We start from the raw sequence: 17,815 nt of genomic DNA on the forward strand, positions 1-17,815 counted from the left end.
GGACTATCTGCATCAAAAAGAAAACAATTAGGTTTGAGCTGTAGACTCCTTTCCCCCATCCATTTCCATTTCTACCATTTGTGATGTTAGGGCCTGATTCTCAGTTACACTTTATACTGCCAGAGGAGTGTAAAGGTATGTTACTATCAATGAGAAGCAGACCTGACACATGCCCAGCCACTTCTTAGCAGCATGAACATCTCCTCGCCTACTCAATATCAAAAGTAGAGCTGAATAGGAAATTTGAAACTTCAAATTTATAAAATGTTCCAGTAAATTTCTTTCTTTGGTTGGATCTCTAATTTAGATCTACAAGATGTTGTACCATATTTGTTTCCGAGTAGCAGCCGTGTTAGTCTGTATTCGCAAAAAGAAAAGGAGTACTTGTGGCACCTTAGAGACTAACAAATTTATTAGAGCATAAGCTTTCGTGAGCTACAGCTCACTTCATCGGATGCATTTGGTGGAAAAAACAGAGGAGAGATTTATATACACACACACAGAGAACATGAAACAATGGGTTTATCATACACACTGTAAGGAGAGTGATCACTTAAGATAAGCCATCACCAGCAGCAGGGGGGGGGAAAGGAGGAAAACCTTTCATGGTGACAAGCAAGGTAGGCTAATTCCAGCGCATCCGATGAAGTGAGCTGTAGCTCACGAAAGCTTATGCTCTAATAAATTTGTTAGTCTCTAAGGTGCCACAAGTACTCCTTTTCTTTTTAAGAATATCAGAGGAACAGTGGGGGGTGGGGTGGGAGGGAGAAATACCATGGGGAAATAGTTTTACTTTGTGTAATGACTCATCCATTCCCAGTCTCTATTCAAGCCTAAGTTAATTGTATCCAGTTTGCAAATTAATTCCAATTCAGCAGTCTCTCGTTGGAGTCTGTTTTTGAAGTTTTTCCAATTGCTGGAAAAATTGCCATTTTTATGTCTGTAATCGAGTGACCGGAGAGATTGAAGTGTTCTCCGACTGATTTTTGAATGTTATAATTCTTGGCGTTTTTGAAGCTTTTTTGTTGAAGTATAGCCACTCTTAGGTCTGTGATCGAGTGACCAGAGAGATTGAAGTGCTTACAGACAGCCCCCCAATCTGAAGCAAATACTCACCAGCAACCACATACCACACAACAGAACCACTAACCCAGGAACCTATCCTTGCAACAAAGCCCGTTGCCAACTCTGTCCACATATCTATTCAGGGGATACCATCATAGGGCCTAATCACATCAGCCACACTATCAGAGGCTCGTTCACCTGCGCATCTACCAATGTGATATATGCCATCATGTGCCAGCAATGCCCCTCTGCTATGTACATTGGCCAAACTGGACAGTCTCTACGTAAAAGAATGAATGGACACAAATCAGACGTCAAGAATTATAACATTCAAAAACCAGTTGGAGAACACTTCAATCTCTCTGGTCACTCGATCACAGACCTAAGAGTGGCTATACTTCAACAAAAAAGCTTCAAAAACAGACTCCAACGAGAGATTGCTGAATTGGAATTAATTTGCAAACTGGATACAATTAACTTAGGCTTGAATAGAGACTGGGAATGGATGAGTCATTACACAAAGTAAAACTATTTCCCCATGGTATTTCTCCCTCCCACCCCACCCCCCACTGTTCCTCTGATATTCTTGTTAACTGCTGGAATTAGCCTACCTTGCTTGTCACCATGAAAGGTTTTCCTCCTTTCCCCCCCCTGCTGCTGGTGATGGCTTATCTTAAGTGATCACTCTCCTTACAGTGTGTATGATAAACCCATTGTTTCATGTTCTCTGTGTGTGTGTATATAAATCTCTCCTCTGTTTTTTCCACCAAATGCATCCGATGAAGTGAGCTGTAGCTCACGAAAGCTTATGCTCTAATAAATTTGTTAGTCTCTAAGGTGCCACAAGTACTCCTTTTCTTTTTACCATATTTGTATATCTCTTTCCCATATCTGCTGTATGACAGATTTCTGTCATTCTAAAATTGTATCTGAATTCTCATTTAAACATTTTAACAAGACACAATGAAATGCTGAAGACAGACCAGGCAGGGCAATATTGTTTACTCTTTCTTCTAAGATATGTATAGTTATAGATAGAGAGATGCATTATGCTTTACATAGCTTAAATGTGTGTTAATCAGTTAATTTGTTGACTTTCACTTACTGATCTTTACTTCAAAGGTCAGGTTCCAGAAATTACAGAGCTGGAGAATGATGGATTGTGTGATGTTCGACAGTATGACTGTACATCTGTGAGAGCTTTTGGCCAAGGATTCAGGGAGTCACCCAGTCTGAAATGTGAAATTGTCAAACTACAGGTTTGTCATTTACACAGTAATAATATATTTGAACTTTTCAGAGCACTGGGATTAATTTCTAATTGCCTGGGCAGAATAGAGGGCATTTATATTAATGCACACAGGGCCCAATCTTGCAATGGAAGCTGAGAGCAAACATACTCAGCACTTTACAGTAGGCACTCAACTCCTTGTAAGATTGCCATCTCCTCAATGGTAAGAGAAATAGAAAACATAATAGGAGTTTTTACAGTTGAGAGAGAGAGATATCAGGAAACAGCAGCCAATAATCAGAAAAGCATGCTGAGAAATATATCTGTACAAGGGTAGCCCTATGTTGTGGAGTTTCAGTAGTGACCAGTTGGTTGTAAAGAAAAGTCCTTACAAAGAAGTATAGAGTTGTTATTTGGAGGGCAAGGCAGTTGGCTGAAGGACACCTCTAATTTCTCCAGGTTGGAGCCTGATGTTTGAAATGGCATTTTGAAATAAAATGTTTCTATTATAAAAATGGAGGTGCAATTTTTGCCACACTCTTAGGTAAAATACAGCAGCTATTTAATAATAGTTTAGGACTGGAAATTAAGAATACTGTAACACATGCTAATGAAATTACGGGAGGAATTTAGGTAGACAGAATGCTGGAATTGCCCAGGACACCTGATTAACTCATCAGTATTGGAAAGCCTGAAGTCGTCATGCTGCAATTAAGAGTTGGCCTCTTGATCTTGGACAAGAGACTGAGAAAGCTCCAAAGTAAAATTGCTTTTCACTTATGTGGGGTTTTGTTTGGAGTGTATTCAGTGGGAAACTTTCCTTTTTGAGACAAGAAACTTTTACTCAGCTAGTTCCTGCAGATGCTATGATTATTTTGACAGATTATAGAATGCAGGCAATAGCTATTTCTTGAGCACAACATGGATCCACTTATCTACATGTTGGTTCAAAATGAGAAAGTCAGCAGCAAATTTACACTCCATTAGGTTAAAAGCCCTTCAGATCAAGCCCCCAGTGAGGCAATTATTGAGAGTTCGCTTATCACAGTTTGATATGTCTCACTCTCACCTCATGGCAAGGTTTTCTGTTATAACACTCTCTGTGGAAGCACATTTGGTTCCCAGCTACAAAATCTTTATCGTAAATCACTTTTATTGACACTCCTAGCACTGACTTGAGCTAAGTTAGAAAATGAGCCCCACTGCTATTATTTGTACAGGATCAAACTTGATGGGGAATCTGAGGTATTTTCCTGAGAATACTAAGCATTGGAATTTTTTTTTACTTTCGGGGCTATCTACCCTGTATAATTACAGTGGTATAAATCAGGAGTTACCCACTGTTGTCAGTAGAGTTGCAACAGTGTAAAAATTGATCCATTGGAACCAGCCCCTCTGTGCTTTGGGACAGACCTACTTGCTCCCACGTCACCTAGAGGAATCATTTTAGCAGGCATTTCATTAATGAAGAAATATTTAGCTAAACCTGGAAAAAATTCTTGTTCTTCACTTTCTCACTTCTGGTTAAAGGCCAAATCCAACCTTATTTCCCAAGAGGGTCAATCCTGATAGAGAGCAGGAAGGAAGTGTGTTTGGTGCATGGTGGAAATAAAGATGGCTCTGGGGAGCCTGCATAGGAGTATTCCACACTACCAGGATCAACTAGGCACTGCTCTGTAGGACAGCAATCTGTGCCATAGCAGGAGATTTTGGGGGCCATGACAAGTGAGTCTATGATTACACAGATAGATTGGGGAAATGTACTCAGGTTTGGTAGGGGGGGCGAGACAGTTTAGCCCACAGAAGCAAAATACAGAGTAAGATTCAGTCTAATTTGCATGAAATTGTACATGCACATAGACCTGGGAACATACTTTGTCTCAATACCACTGACATCTGGCTTTGTAATTAAAAAAAAATTAATATGTTTCTGTAGCAAATTCATACCTCTGAATTCCCAGGACTGTAACAAAAAGACTACTGTGGAAGATGTCTGCTTCACATTTCAAAGGTTATCAGGGTAAATACTGTCAAAATTGCACTTTTATTACTATTTCTATTAGCTTTTTTTCCTTCAGTGTAATTATAGATTAATCATTCTTGCCACATTCCTTTTAAAAAAGGAAGTCAAGAAAGAAAGACAGAATATCTTTATATCAGAACCAAAATAATTCATATATGGGGAAAAAAACAATTAGCAAAATAACAGTCCAATTATATTGGAAAAAGATTAGCTGTTTTAAAAAGTCAAGTTAAATTTGACCCATGATGAAATTTCCATCTTTACCGCAAAAGAGATTTTGTGTGAGATTATTTTTGTGTGTGTCAGACCAACAAATATTTAATATTTTTGTAAAAACAAATTAATTTGGATACACTGTGAACCATCTCTTTCAATGTGTCTAATTATTTTGTATTAAACTATGTGATAGGTTCATCTGGTCATACAACTAATGCATCTAGTTATTGTCAAGCTGTCCTATAGTGACTCAAGAGTGTGAGTACCAATCTCAGGGGAGACAGTTAGAAAGCCCGGCACAAACCCCAAATTTGTTGTGAGATGTACTCTTAGATTTCACCAACAAATTATGAAGTGCAAACTCCTCAGGCACTATAACAACTTTAACATGTAGCTGTAGCTCACGAAAGCTTATGCTCTAATAAATTTGTTAGTCTTTAAGGTGCCACAAGTACTCCTTAACTTTAACATGGAGTTGCAGACGGTCCCCTTAGGTAATCCTCTGTCTTGCCACCTGGGTAAGCTTAACTTTGTGACAGATGGTCTCTTATACCAAGGATCACAGCAATATTCAGGTTACTCCGAGTCCCATAGGACCAATCAGTTACCCCAGGTAAGACAGTGCTTGTGGCAAGTCCTGTAATAAACTATCTAAAGATTTATTATATAGGAAAAGGAACTGCAAGAGTTATTTTCAAGTTTAAAGTAGGTAAACATACATACACAAATGAGTTATAATCTTAAGTTTCCAAAGTAATGATAGCTTCTAGAATAAGCAAGGTCTATATGTCCTTTAGGGCTAACCCTAAAGCACTGGGGATCTTTTGCATATGCCCCCCAGAGTCCAAGCAACATAAAGATACAGTTCCTCTTTGTTAGGGGTTTTTATTCCCTTCCTCCTGCTGCTCTGAGGGGCAAACTCAGCTGATGGAAGGAATCCACTTTCAAGCCTCATCTTTATGGAGGTGGAGAGAGTAAAAACAACAAAGTCGTCTTTCCTCTTTAATGTTCCATTCTAGTCCATCTGATGTTGATGGGCCTTCCTTGTCAGCCAGAAAGTAACACCTTCTGTTGGAAATCAGCTTTTTACACTAGTTAATGTCTCGCTCTCCTGTCTGGTGATTTACACAGTTACAGAGTCTTTACAATGCAAATACTCAAATAATATCTTATAATATGGGATACAGATATTATAAGTGAAATTAATGCATGCAGCAACTTACAAGCATTCCCTAAAGTCTAAACCTTCTTAGAATTCTAATACCTCTTTTAGCAATACCAACACACAGGTGAGCCAGACAGGTTCCAGCTATGTATTTGTCATTCAGTGGAGACATGGGGACCGTAGCATGAGCTGGCACTTGGTCTGCGAGCATCACAGTTATGAGTACAATTCTGTATTACTCACTCACAAAACCCTCCCACTGATGTCAAGAACAGTTTTGTCTGACTAAGGACTTCAAGACAAGACCCTATAGCATTATCATCTCTGTTCCATTATATTGGTCTCTAAGGCCAGATCCTTGACTACGGCCAAGGACTGCACATTGTTACTCAGCATAGAGATGTACAAAGGTAGCTTTAAACAGCATTTGTGGCTCCTTGAGCCTAGGCCAACTATAAAGTGGGTTGGCTCCGTGGTGAAGGTTAGAAGAGCTTAATGGCTGGCAGCCAATAACCCAGAGGGGTTGATATGATAACTAGGACTCAGGGAAGACCCAATCCCATTCCCTTCACCCCAGCCTTGCCCACATACTGGGAACTGAGAGGAGTGGAGGTTTAGGAACTGCTATCCTAACTCTACACTACTAAAGAAGCTCGGCGCCACAAGCTTGCATGATCCTGGCCAGCTGCTCCAGCTTTAGATCCATTATCTTCTGTACATGTGGTACCAAATGGCCTCACTGCAGGGATGAATCTGGGCCTTCAGTTCCAAATTAGCACTTCTAATTAGACACAGAAGACCTAAGCTAAGACCTAAGTTCATCAATAAATAATCATACTTAGCACTTCCATAGCACTTCACCTTTCCAAAGTGTGACTAACCATAGAAAACACAGATGTATTTTAATAGTGTTCAGTACATGTTCTCTGTTATAAACATGTTTTCAGAATGCATTGATATGAAAAAACAGGCATTCTATCCTTTAATTTAGTACAGAGACAGTAAATGGATCCTGGGAGAGCCTGTGTTTACACCGTCTGCCTTCCAAAATACCAGAACGGTCGATTGCCAACTGCCGACAGATGGTCAGCAATCTGATGTCATGGATCAGGTTGATGACAAACCTATTGCAAGGTGGCAAATCAAGGTACCCACAGTCCTTTCAAATAGTAATTTTGAGATACAGTTATTATTATTAAAATGGAAATTGGTATTTATATGTTGCCATTTGTGAAATAGTACTAGAATCTTTGCTGATATATTGGTATAATTTATTGCATTATTATTGTAAAATCTTACAGATTTCTAATGATGGATTCATTTATAGCAATCCTAAAACAATAACATTATTTGATGGAGCTTGTCAAACATGTGAACCACAGGCAAATGGGTTATGTACATTAAAGGTATGTGCTTCATTATTATTTATGCATATTTTGAATATTTGCATCTTAGTTCGAGCTAGGAAACAAATATAAAGGCCAACTGAGTTCTTGGAAGATGTGTAATACATTTGTTCACACAATAGACTATTATTTGTTAAATACTGCTTGCCTTACTCAGACAGGGTCAGATTCAGATCCCCTTATTCATGGTGAATAATGAATCGTACTTTATTCCACAAATAGTTAATTCAACTATTTGTGAAGTAAGGGACCACATACTATGAATAAAAACGGTTATCAGAATCTGTCCTACAAAAGCACCATTGAAGTTAAAGTAAGTCTGTTCTTGTGAGCAAATTGGTCCTAAAATAGCTTCATCTATCATGTCCCTTCAGGTATTACACATGAAACCAATTAGATACATAAACTGCTGTAGACCCGTGCATGGAGCTCCCATTGATGCCAATGGAATTATGCACATAGGTGAGGAGCCAGATGATGATAGCGCCATCCATAGGCAGACAGGAAAGGGAGGGACAAAGAGCTTCTTTCTACTTGTGCAGCCTACAGATGGGCCTTTCACAACTGAGCACAGAAACTGCTCTGTTGGTGCACCCACAAGGGTGGAGGAAGTGAGGCCATGCACCTCCTTCACTCCAGACCAGCAGCCACCAGAGAAGTCTTGCAATGAGGGGAGCAAGCTGAGCAATCCTGCTTTGCACCAAGCCAGTGAAGACCACTGTCCACCTGTGCCCCTGAGCTTGCTCTGAGAGGATGTCACTATGCACCACCAGGCCCTTCTAAGACAAGTAGATAAATACAATATTCTAGCTCTAAAGGTGTTCCTGACATTCATGGTCAACTGCAGAAAAGGATGAAACGGAATGAAGCACAGGTTTATCTGCTGCAAGCCTCCACCATCCAGGCTATGGGGGTTGGATGGGGGCATTCAGATAATCAATAAAGTGAATTTATTAAAATTCAATTTTTCCTTCTGTGACATCACCTTAGTATTTCCCACTTCAGCAAAATAGTGCATTAGCTTGTGACATCACAAAGACCAGGGACCAGATTTATCCCTGGTGCAACTGTTCATTTCACTGACATTACACCAGGGATAAATTTGGTCCTAGAAGTCTTAAGGCTGTGCATGCAATGCACGATGTCAGTGTTGTCATAGAAAGATGCATTTTAAGATATCTTCAAAGAATCAGGAAGTTATCGGGGAAAGTGCAAGAAGTGTAAACAAAATTATAAATCAGATGTCCAGGTTGTAACAATGGGGATTTTTCATGCACAAAATTTACAAGCACAGATTTAGATACTGGGATGAGGCAGCTTTGAAAATGTTGCCCTCAAATTCATTCCCAAACAAAAATGAATACTTTATTCAATTAAATTGTTAAGTTAGAGTAGATTGTCTTTCACTGACATTTTACAGTACATAAAGATTTATTGTTTGAGAACCAAGAGAAAATCATAAACATTTAATCAATTACATTGACATTTCTGTTAAGGAGAAAACATGCAACATAGATGGCCTCTGTTATGGGGAAGGAGATACAAATCCTACCAGCCCATGCTTACTCTGCAGACCTGACATCTCAAAGTTAACTTGGTCAGTTACTGAAAGTAAGTTCAAATTTGTTCTGGAGCCTCTCACAGGAAATAGGCTGAAAGCTAATGAAGTGGTGGTGTTTCAAAATTGTGTTGATACAAGCAAAATATTGATTATGACTTCTGTTAAACTGTGCATGTGAAATGGGCGCTGACTACAACCCTGATTCAAAGCCCATTGAAGTCATGGGAAAGAGTCTCTTGACTTCAGTGGGCTTTGAATCAGGCTCTTAGTGCACAAACTTGCACATGTGAGCACTTGACCAGATTGGTACCCATGCACAACTCTGGTGACCTGATACATTTGCACTAAGTGGAGGCGAGTGCCTTTTTTTCACACACAGGACTTAATGAAAATCAGTCCATTATTCAATAATATATTTCACCATTCTCTGTGCATTTTGTTCTGCATAGTATGATCTTGGGGACAGCAACCCTTTAAATGTTTGACATACTTCACCTATTGTACCATGTACACTAACAATATAGAAATTGATTTAATGATTACACGTTGAAAGAATAGTTACTGGTTGTTTTCAGATACAATTAAAAGAAAAAAATGAGTAGGAGAAAACTAAATTCATAGTGACTTAATATATATTTATACAAACTGAGTCCCACAGTGCTGCTGAAGGGGGCTAGGAGCTCATGAAGATGTGGCGCCCTGATCCACTCACTGGACTACTGTAGACCATATCTCCTTTCTCTCTCTCTCTCTCTCTCTCCCACCCCATCATGTGCATGGAGCATGACATCTACTGCAGCCCTGGGGCTTTAGTAATCCCCTTAGAGCTGCTTGTGGGGGAGGGGGAGGAGAAGAGGAACCAGATTAAATGAGGAGCCCACTAACAGTATACCAGAAATTAGCTGGTGAATAGGTGGGGAGTTGGAGCTAAGCCCTCTCCGTCTTCTTACAGTCTCAGTGAGAAATTCCTTGGTACCAACAGACCCATTCCTGACAACTGGTGTCTCCGTTTATGTGCAGTGATCTAGTTCAGACTCCTCACTGTCACTGATTCCTTTGCTGCCACTCAGCCATTGAGAACCTGCCTCTCCCACTGGAAAGTCAAGGTTGGCACTAGATTCCTGATGTCACTCTCCCACTTCTTAGTGTGTGCGCAACATGCCTCAGCTGGCAAATGACCAGGATTCATCACCAAATTTGGTCCGATAGTTGGCTCATTAGCTTCCCCAGCCCAGGCCGGGTACTGACAGGGAGTGCGACACGAACGCTGATCCATGCCTCCCTACTCCCCACTGCAATATATGAGTAGGAGGTAGAGTCAGTGACTCGTGGGATGGGATTTGGTGGTAGCAGGGCAGCTCTACAGCTGCTGCTATGCGTGGCCTTGCTCCATGGGATTCACTTAGTTCTTTGTGTGCTGAGGGCCCAGCTAGGCTATGGATCTCAGTCAGGACTGCATACCTGCTTGACTTACTATATACTCTAATTTTGCACCTTGCATTCTGATAATAGAACATTCTGTTTTGAGATCTACTAAAGAACAGCACTATATAAGAACTGGGTATTATTATTGTTTTGCAGAATAGCCAGGTGCAGTACAGAATTTCTAACTAAATTTTCTTTCACATTTAACAAAATAACTATTCTGAGGAGTTGTATGTACTTTATCTAATGTGATTGTGGAAAGAATCATTTAGATAAGGTCCCACTTTTCTGCTGGGCCTCAAATAGTCAAATATTGTTGTGCCTTACTAGATTTTATGGATACAGTTGTGTCTACAAACATTTGTGCCTTTAACTTTGTAAACATAAATGATAGCAAATGGAATTCTAACTACCTGATATATTTCTTCAGACAGGCTGTTGGATGGATAACTATCTTTTACATGCAGGATCCCATCACTGCGGTATTTTTTCATAGAATATCAGAGTTGGAAGGGACCTCAGGAGGTCATCTAGTCCAACCCCCTGCTCAAAGCAGGACCAATCCCCAACTTTTTCCCCAGATCCCTAAATGACCCCTGCAAGGATTGAACTCATTGGTTGAGCAGGCCAATGTTCAAACCACTAAGCTAACCCCCCCCCCCCATTTAACATGGCCGTCAATCTGAGATCATGGGAAAAATTTTCCAAAGCACTTAAGTAACTTGTAGCACTTTTTCAAAGTGACTAAGTGCCTAACTCACTTAAGTGTTTTGAAAATTTTACTCAGTCAGTTCAAAAATAATTTTAATGTAGTTTCAGGTAGACCCCTGCCAATTTTTTATTATTTTACCATAATTCTTCCTATGTTTAAAAATGATTTTTTCTCCCCCGTTGCTATGCAAGACTACCCATTCAAATGGGATAGCAGTGAAAATAGCTATACACTACACGTAGTTAAAATATGCAAAAAGAAAATATTTCTTCTCCAATCTGTCACTGTAGTTGACAGTTGAAAAAGTCAGATTGTTACACCTGCAATATTTTCATTTTAAGCTACATATTCAGATGTATTCAATAACAAAAATGTTCTCGGAAGAGCAGCAAGACAAACAGAAGAAGGTTTTCCCCTCCCCTGCTAAATTAGTAAAAGATAACAAACATTATATATTTGATTAAGCCTGGAGACACATCTGCACCAGGAATTTCAAGCTGGTTTCTTAGAACTTGGGACATTTTAACAAGTGATAAACATGAATAGATGGCACAAACATTTAACTTTTGATGACACAGCAACCTTAGATTTAAATTTTCTATATAATGGTGATCTATTTCAGAATGTAAAAGGGCCTGGAGTCTGTCTGTATACTTAAGTAAGTTTTTTTTTTTAAAGCCAGTAGCATACTAATTCAAAATTATTGAAAAAAAAGATTAGAGTCAAGACTTGAAGAAACAAAGGTCTTAATTATGCTATCCCTAGCTCAGATAAGTAGTCTTTACAAAAATAAAGTCTCCTTAAGGCCAAAGGAAGGACTATTTGAGAAAGGGATTTGACCCTATGTTAATAATGCAAATAAAGTCTATCAGCAGAACAAGCTTTTGGGGGAAGGGGGCATAGATCTATTTAAAAAAATTTTTTTATAAACATTCCCACTTTATACACATAATTAAATAATATTTGATTACAGACTATTTTCACATGAAATTCACTGTGGACATGAAATCTGTTCTTGTGCCCATTCACACAACTATCTGCAGGCTCAAAATTGCAATCACATAAATAGAGTTCATTTCTGAAAATGTAGTTCTAAATGTGTATGTTCTTTAACAGAATCTCATAGTTAAAGAGCATCATCTTCAAGTTAAGCCATATTCAGCAAGCGGTCTGCATGCAGAACTCCGATTGATGTTAGTGGATCTGGACCTTAGTGGCAGAGTTTTTCATTCAAGTTGCTCAAGAGGTGACACTGCTCTTGTCCCATAAGAGACATGATAGATAGATAGATAGATAGATTGATTCCTCAAGGAAAATGTAAACCATTTCTGGGCTTTATGGAGTCTGATATTTTATTTACAAAATGTAATTCAAGTGCAGGTTTATGTTCATATTTATAGAGAATCAAAGTATACGTCCAGATGGTTCAAGGGGTTTGGGGTTCTTTGTACATACAGATAAAATAAGCTTTCTGCAATATTTTTTCTATATAATAAATAATTGGGTAAGATTTGTTAAAGTTATGATAAAAGGGCCTTTTTTCTGTGCCATTTAAGTACCATTAAAGTTAAGAAGAATTAATTGCATTCATCAAAGTCAGAATGGACTCTTTAGAAGAAACTGATCCCTTTTCATATTTATAAATATGTTTTAACTGTTGTTTAAAAGAGAAAATGTCTACTTTGTTGCAGACAATGAACCTCCTGTGCTTCAAACTTTGCAAGGCACCCTACAGACATTTTATGGGGAAAATTTTGTGTACCAGTTTATGGCATCAGATCCAGAAGGCTCTGCCATCCTTTTTACGTTTGACTCTGGTCCTCAAGGTGCCAGCCTTTCCCCTTCTGGACTCCTTATATGGAAAGCTGTGGCAAAGAATTCACAGAAATTGACATTTTCTTTGACAGATGATTGCAATGCTGAGACTAAAGTAATAATAGAGGTAATAAATATTACAATCAAACAATCCACACTAATTCCTAACCTATAAGATACCTAATGACAAAACTAATTGGTAGTTCATAACCAGGAATCTGTTTTTATTGGGCTTGTCTTGTAGGTCAATGTGAAATCGTGTGATTGTTTAAATGGTGGGTCATGTGTGACAAATATACATTTCCCATCTGGAAGTGGAAAATACCTGTGTGTCTGTCTGCCAGGTTTTGAAGGTGACCTCTGTCAAGTGAATTTTGATGATTGTAAATCTAATCCCTGTGGTATCGGCAGATGTGTTGATGGGATAAACAGCTACTACTGTGAATGCACATTTGGGCTGCAAGGTAAATTATTATTTTTCTTTTTTCATAGATAAATAACAATTTTTAATTGTTTTTACTTGTTTTTACTTTACTTGTATAGATTGAAATTAATTTGTTGTGTTAATATGAAGAAGTATTATACTCTTGTGATATAATACCAAGTATTATATTATATTCAGCGACTTTAATATTTTTCTTGCATCTGTGTGCATAAACTTGGCTATATGACACTATTCTATCAGAAAAACTATTCCACTGTCTCACCCCAGCTGACTCAATCTGTAAGGCCAAATCATAATGCTTCTGACTGTAATAAGTTGTTCACTGGCCACTCCAGACTGAAGAGGCTGACCTAATAAAGATGATATATATTGGGTTTAAATTTTCTTCTGTGAATCAGTGGCTCTGATATTTGAAAGAAACAAAAGCATTCTGCCAAATTCTTTTCTCATTTACACCTGCACCAGCCCACTGAAGTCAGTGAAACAGCATGTATATAACTGAGGGCACAATTTGACCCCAAACAAGTATAGTTACTTGCTGAGCATAAGTAGGTATAGGAAATCAAAGGATTTAGGGGAAGATCTTGCAGCCTAACTAGAAGTCCCTGAATCAGTGGAACAACTGCTTTTCCAGTGTGCAAAGGAGCAGGATGCAGGGATTCTATGCAGGAGGTCTGTATACTCTGTAGCTTGTGGGGCACAGCATGGGGATCCCTGTGCTTCAGCATGGAGGAATGGTTCATAAGTTTGGCAGTGGATCCCCCAAGTCAGATCTGAGAATCCATCCAGAAATCACCATCCAATTCTATCTCCCTTTAAAAAGGATGTGCAGAGCATGCCAAACATATACTTGTTTATCTATGCTCATATTTTTTATTCATTTCAAACACAACACAGGTCATCATTTTTGTGCTTTTTAATTATAAGAATGATGAGTTACTCTGACTATATTAGAGACTAACAAATTTATTTGAGCATAAGCTTTCGTTAGCTACACTTCACTTCATCCGATGAAGTGAGCTGTAGCTCACGAAAGCTTATCCTCAAATAAATTTGTTAGTCTCTAAGATGCCACAAGTCCTCCTTTTCTTTTTACGGATACAGACTAACATGGCTGCTACTCTGAAATCTGACTATATTATAACAAGTGATTAATATTGTGGCTGATAATGTCTGTTATGAGCAAATGATCTCACACTTTCTTCCCCAATTCAGCATTGCCATTAAGCACATAAATAGTGGGTTTGACTTCATTGGGACCATAGACATGTTTAAGGTTAAGCACATGCTTAAGTGCTTTGCTGAATTGTAGCCCACAAAACTCTCCCTCTATGCATATTCTACAATAAGGAAAATATTCACTGTTTAATGGAAATACGGTTTAATGGCAGACCTGCAGAATTTGTGAAGTTGGTACTTATATATGCGGAATTTGTTTTCTATTTCACTGCCCACATAAATTCCACTTTATTTAAATGTACAGCCAAAGTTAAGTAAAGTGATACTCTAAAAGTCTGTATTTCAATTTAGGTAGAGATTGCCAAGAAGATATTGATGAATGTGCATCCAAGCCTTGCTTCCCTGGAGTATTTTGCTTCAATACTTTTGGTTCCTATTATTGTGGTCCATGTCCAAAAGGTCTATATGGAGATGGAAAGATATGCCATGGTAAAATAGCCTTCCCTGTAATACAGCAGTCACCTTACATTAGGAGTCTTTGGTCTGTTGCATATTTCAAACAATAACATATTAGAGTGCTGACAGGTATCTTGTATGCTTTTCATCAAAATGTATCGTTGCTAAGTTAGATATTAGGTTTATAACTCCCCTTATGTGACAGTAGACTGCTAGACCAGATACACAGCTGGTAAAAATCGAAGTAGCTCTGTTTAATTCTTTGGAACTACATCAGTTTTCACCAGCCCATTTATCTATTAAATGCTTCTTCAGATGTTTTGAAAAAGGAATTGTAAATATCCTGCAGATATTTAATATTATAGAACTAGGATACTTCCCATTAACACACAATGTTTTGTTACCATGTGCATTTATTGAACAAATATCCTAATTATTTTTTAAGAAATCTAATTACATTTATTCAAATCAAACAAATAACTTCCCAAGGTGCCTGCAAGATTATGTAATATTGAAACTACTGAATAATTCAAGTTTTGTTATGGTTATGTACTTTTTCAAAAACTATTGAGAACCCTTTACCACCCATCCCGTTCATCTGACCTTTCAGAATCTTGAGGTATTTTATTTTACTAGCATTTTAACTCTGCTAACGTTTTATATGCAGTTGAAACAAAATTGACAAGTGATGTTCCCTCACATCTTTTGGTTCCAGAAAGCTTTGAAGATGTTTATGATGAAAGAGAGGATGACACTGAAGAAATGGGAAGGAATGAGGGTAAAGATTACATTTTTCATGAAGAAAATGGACTTGCTGATGCACATACTGATGAGAATGTATCTGGCAAGTAAAGCTACCAGTCAATTTTATGTTATTCACATGAATTTTTAAGATTAAAAGGAAACAGAATATATTCGTTAGTTGGGCTGCATTCTTATTCCTATTCTAAAATGTCATCAAAACATCACTTAGGATAGCAAAGTCACCTGATTGATACTGTAATGAGGGATAGTGTACATGTTGTATTTTGTCTGTGAGCCTGCCTAGTGCTATACAATAGGTAACATGCGGATAGGGAGGGGGCATCTGTTGTGCGAAACAGACAGTGGTTTATGGTATTATACTGAGTGCCATTTTAATTCTTAAACTAAACAGATAGGTCAGGAGTATTGCTAATGAACTCCAAATTCTAACCTCAAAAACTCCTTTAACTTTTATACCTGGCATTTCAACTCTGTGCCTTGTCAAGCTACGTTCTCAGGAAATTTTCTGGCCAGTTCAGCCACTAGTGTAAGCTGCCTCCGGACTGCTGTGGCATCTGCAAATGCCCCATACAAGCCATTTTGCCAGCTCAGTTTGGTGCTCTGGTTGTACTCCCTTCTGCCCCCTGTATGCCCTCTCTGACCCTTGAAGGACAAGAGGGACTAACAGAAGGTGGCCAGGGGAGTAGGAGAAGGTCACTTTCCATTTACTTTGTGCCACTCTCAGAGGTGAGCAGAGGCAGAGTTTTATATTGCAAACCTATCAAATAATTTGGAACAATAACAACAAAATCTTTGTGGTGCAGACCAATTGGAATAATGTAGTAGCATAGTTGAATAACAAGCAAAAATATAGACGTCATTAATCTCTGGATTTTAATAATGTGAAACAACTCTTATTTCATAGCACTTTTTTCATTGAATAATATGCCTTTTAAATTATATGGGCATTTTTATGAGTATTACTGGCAACCATTTCCTATGGCTTATGCTATTTCAAAATAATAACTGTATTTGGCTTTTTAAACTCTGGTCTTAGGTCGGCTTGACATATATGTGCAGTGTTATAATAGCAAGCAATCACTTTATCTTCAACTAAACTGTCTGGTCCAAATACTCAGTCCCCAGCAACACAAACAGGTTGGTAATCTGTCCTAACAGAACAGTTGCTCATTTCCCTGGTGTGTTTGTGTGTGGGGGCGGGGGGGGGGAATCCCTGGTTGTATGCCAGAGCTGGGCTGTTCTATCCTAACCTTCCCAGCAGAGAAGCCATGTCAGGGAGGGCGAGGACATAGCTAGAGTGCCCTGTGCTTTGCTGATCCTGGCTGCTTAGGGGCCATTCTTTGGGCTTAAATCCTATTGAGTATATTTATTCTGGCCTAGCAAGTGTGGATGAAGGGTTTGTGAGGCACAGGACATATTTTGGATCTGGATATCCCCATACAAAAAATGTCTTATAATATTTCTGTACTTTTTTCTTCTGTGATTTTTTTATAGGTTATCAACAGTCATCCATTGAGAAAATTCCTAATGCCCCAAGTTTTACTCCCAGTCCTAAAGATGTTGCCAAACGTTTTATTTCTGTGCAAAGGGCCAGCAGCACCCCCTCAACCTCCACAGTGAAAACATACACACCATGGAAGCAAATTAATTCTCAAATAACCGCTTCTGACCAGTCTGCGAGTACCAGATACATTGGCCATACCTTCACTGCTATCAATGACCAGCTAAATAACACAGGAGAAAACTCTGCCATGAAGACTATGATAACGCCATCTTTTAGGAACAATCCTGTATTACGTGATAAGACAACAATGACACAATCTGAGGCCTACAATCCTTTAGAGACTAGCAAGGACACATTGCTTAGCAGCAAAACAAACATACCCTCCATAATGAGCAGAGTATTAAAAGGAGGAAATAGTTACAAAGTTCAACACCCATCGGTCAAGCATAAGGACAGTCTTTTACAGTCTGGTTTTGTTGGAATCGCTGTCCCATCAAAAGTGCCTGGCACAGATCAGGAATCAGATGCAACAGCGGTGCCTAAGGCATTAATTTGTGCTGATTTACCTTGTTTTCCTGGAGTTCTCTGTGAACCAAGCCATGATGGAAGCTTCAAATGCGGTCGTTGTCCTTATGGTTATTATGGAGATGGTGTCGCTTGCAGAGGTATTGCTGATCATTATACTAAATATTTTACAGTGAAGAATCTGTGGCATTTTTATAATTTTAAAAAAAGATAGTGTTACTGTATAATGGCTGATAAGAAAATAGCTTCAAATTGTCTATTATTTCACTATTAAAAATGGTAAGACATTCGGTTGTATGAATGCATTTAAAAAAAAATGTTT

At 38.6% G+C, this 17,815-nt stretch overlaps 1 protein-coding gene across 3 annotated transcripts in view; it reads left to right on the top strand.

Moving 5' to 3' along the window:
- Positions 1–17,815, top strand: part of VWDE (von Willebrand factor D and EGF domains) — a 76,592-nt gene that overhangs the window by 48,398 nt on the left and 10,379 nt on the right. Inside the window, exons 13-21 of one of the 3 annotated variants that reach the window (XM_038390566.2) lie at positions 2,188–2,324; positions 6,692–6,847; positions 7,002–7,106; positions 8,603–8,717; positions 12,496–12,746; positions 12,864–13,083; positions 14,595–14,732; positions 15,367–15,543; positions 16,959–17,633. In XM_038390566.2, coding sequence (XP_038246494.1) covers positions 2,188–2,324; positions 6,692–6,847; positions 7,002–7,106; positions 8,603–8,717; positions 12,496–12,746; positions 12,864–13,083; positions 14,595–14,732; positions 15,367–15,543; positions 16,959–17,633 — 1,974 coding nt within the window. The remainder of the gene's footprint in view (positions 1–2,187; positions 2,325–6,691; positions 6,848–7,001; positions 7,107–8,602; positions 8,718–12,495; positions 12,747–12,863; positions 13,084–14,594; positions 14,733–15,366; positions 15,544–16,958; positions 17,634–17,815) is intronic. The other 2 variants (XM_043509239.1, XM_043509240.1) reach the window with 2 other exon arrangements.

The sequence above is a fragment of the Dermochelys coriacea genome, chromosome 2, assembly GCF_009764565.3.
Source record: "Dermochelys coriacea isolate rDerCor1 chromosome 2, rDerCor1.pri.v4, whole genome shotgun sequence".
Lineage (NCBI taxonomy): Eukaryota > Metazoa > Chordata > Testudines > Dermochelyidae > Dermochelys > Dermochelys coriacea.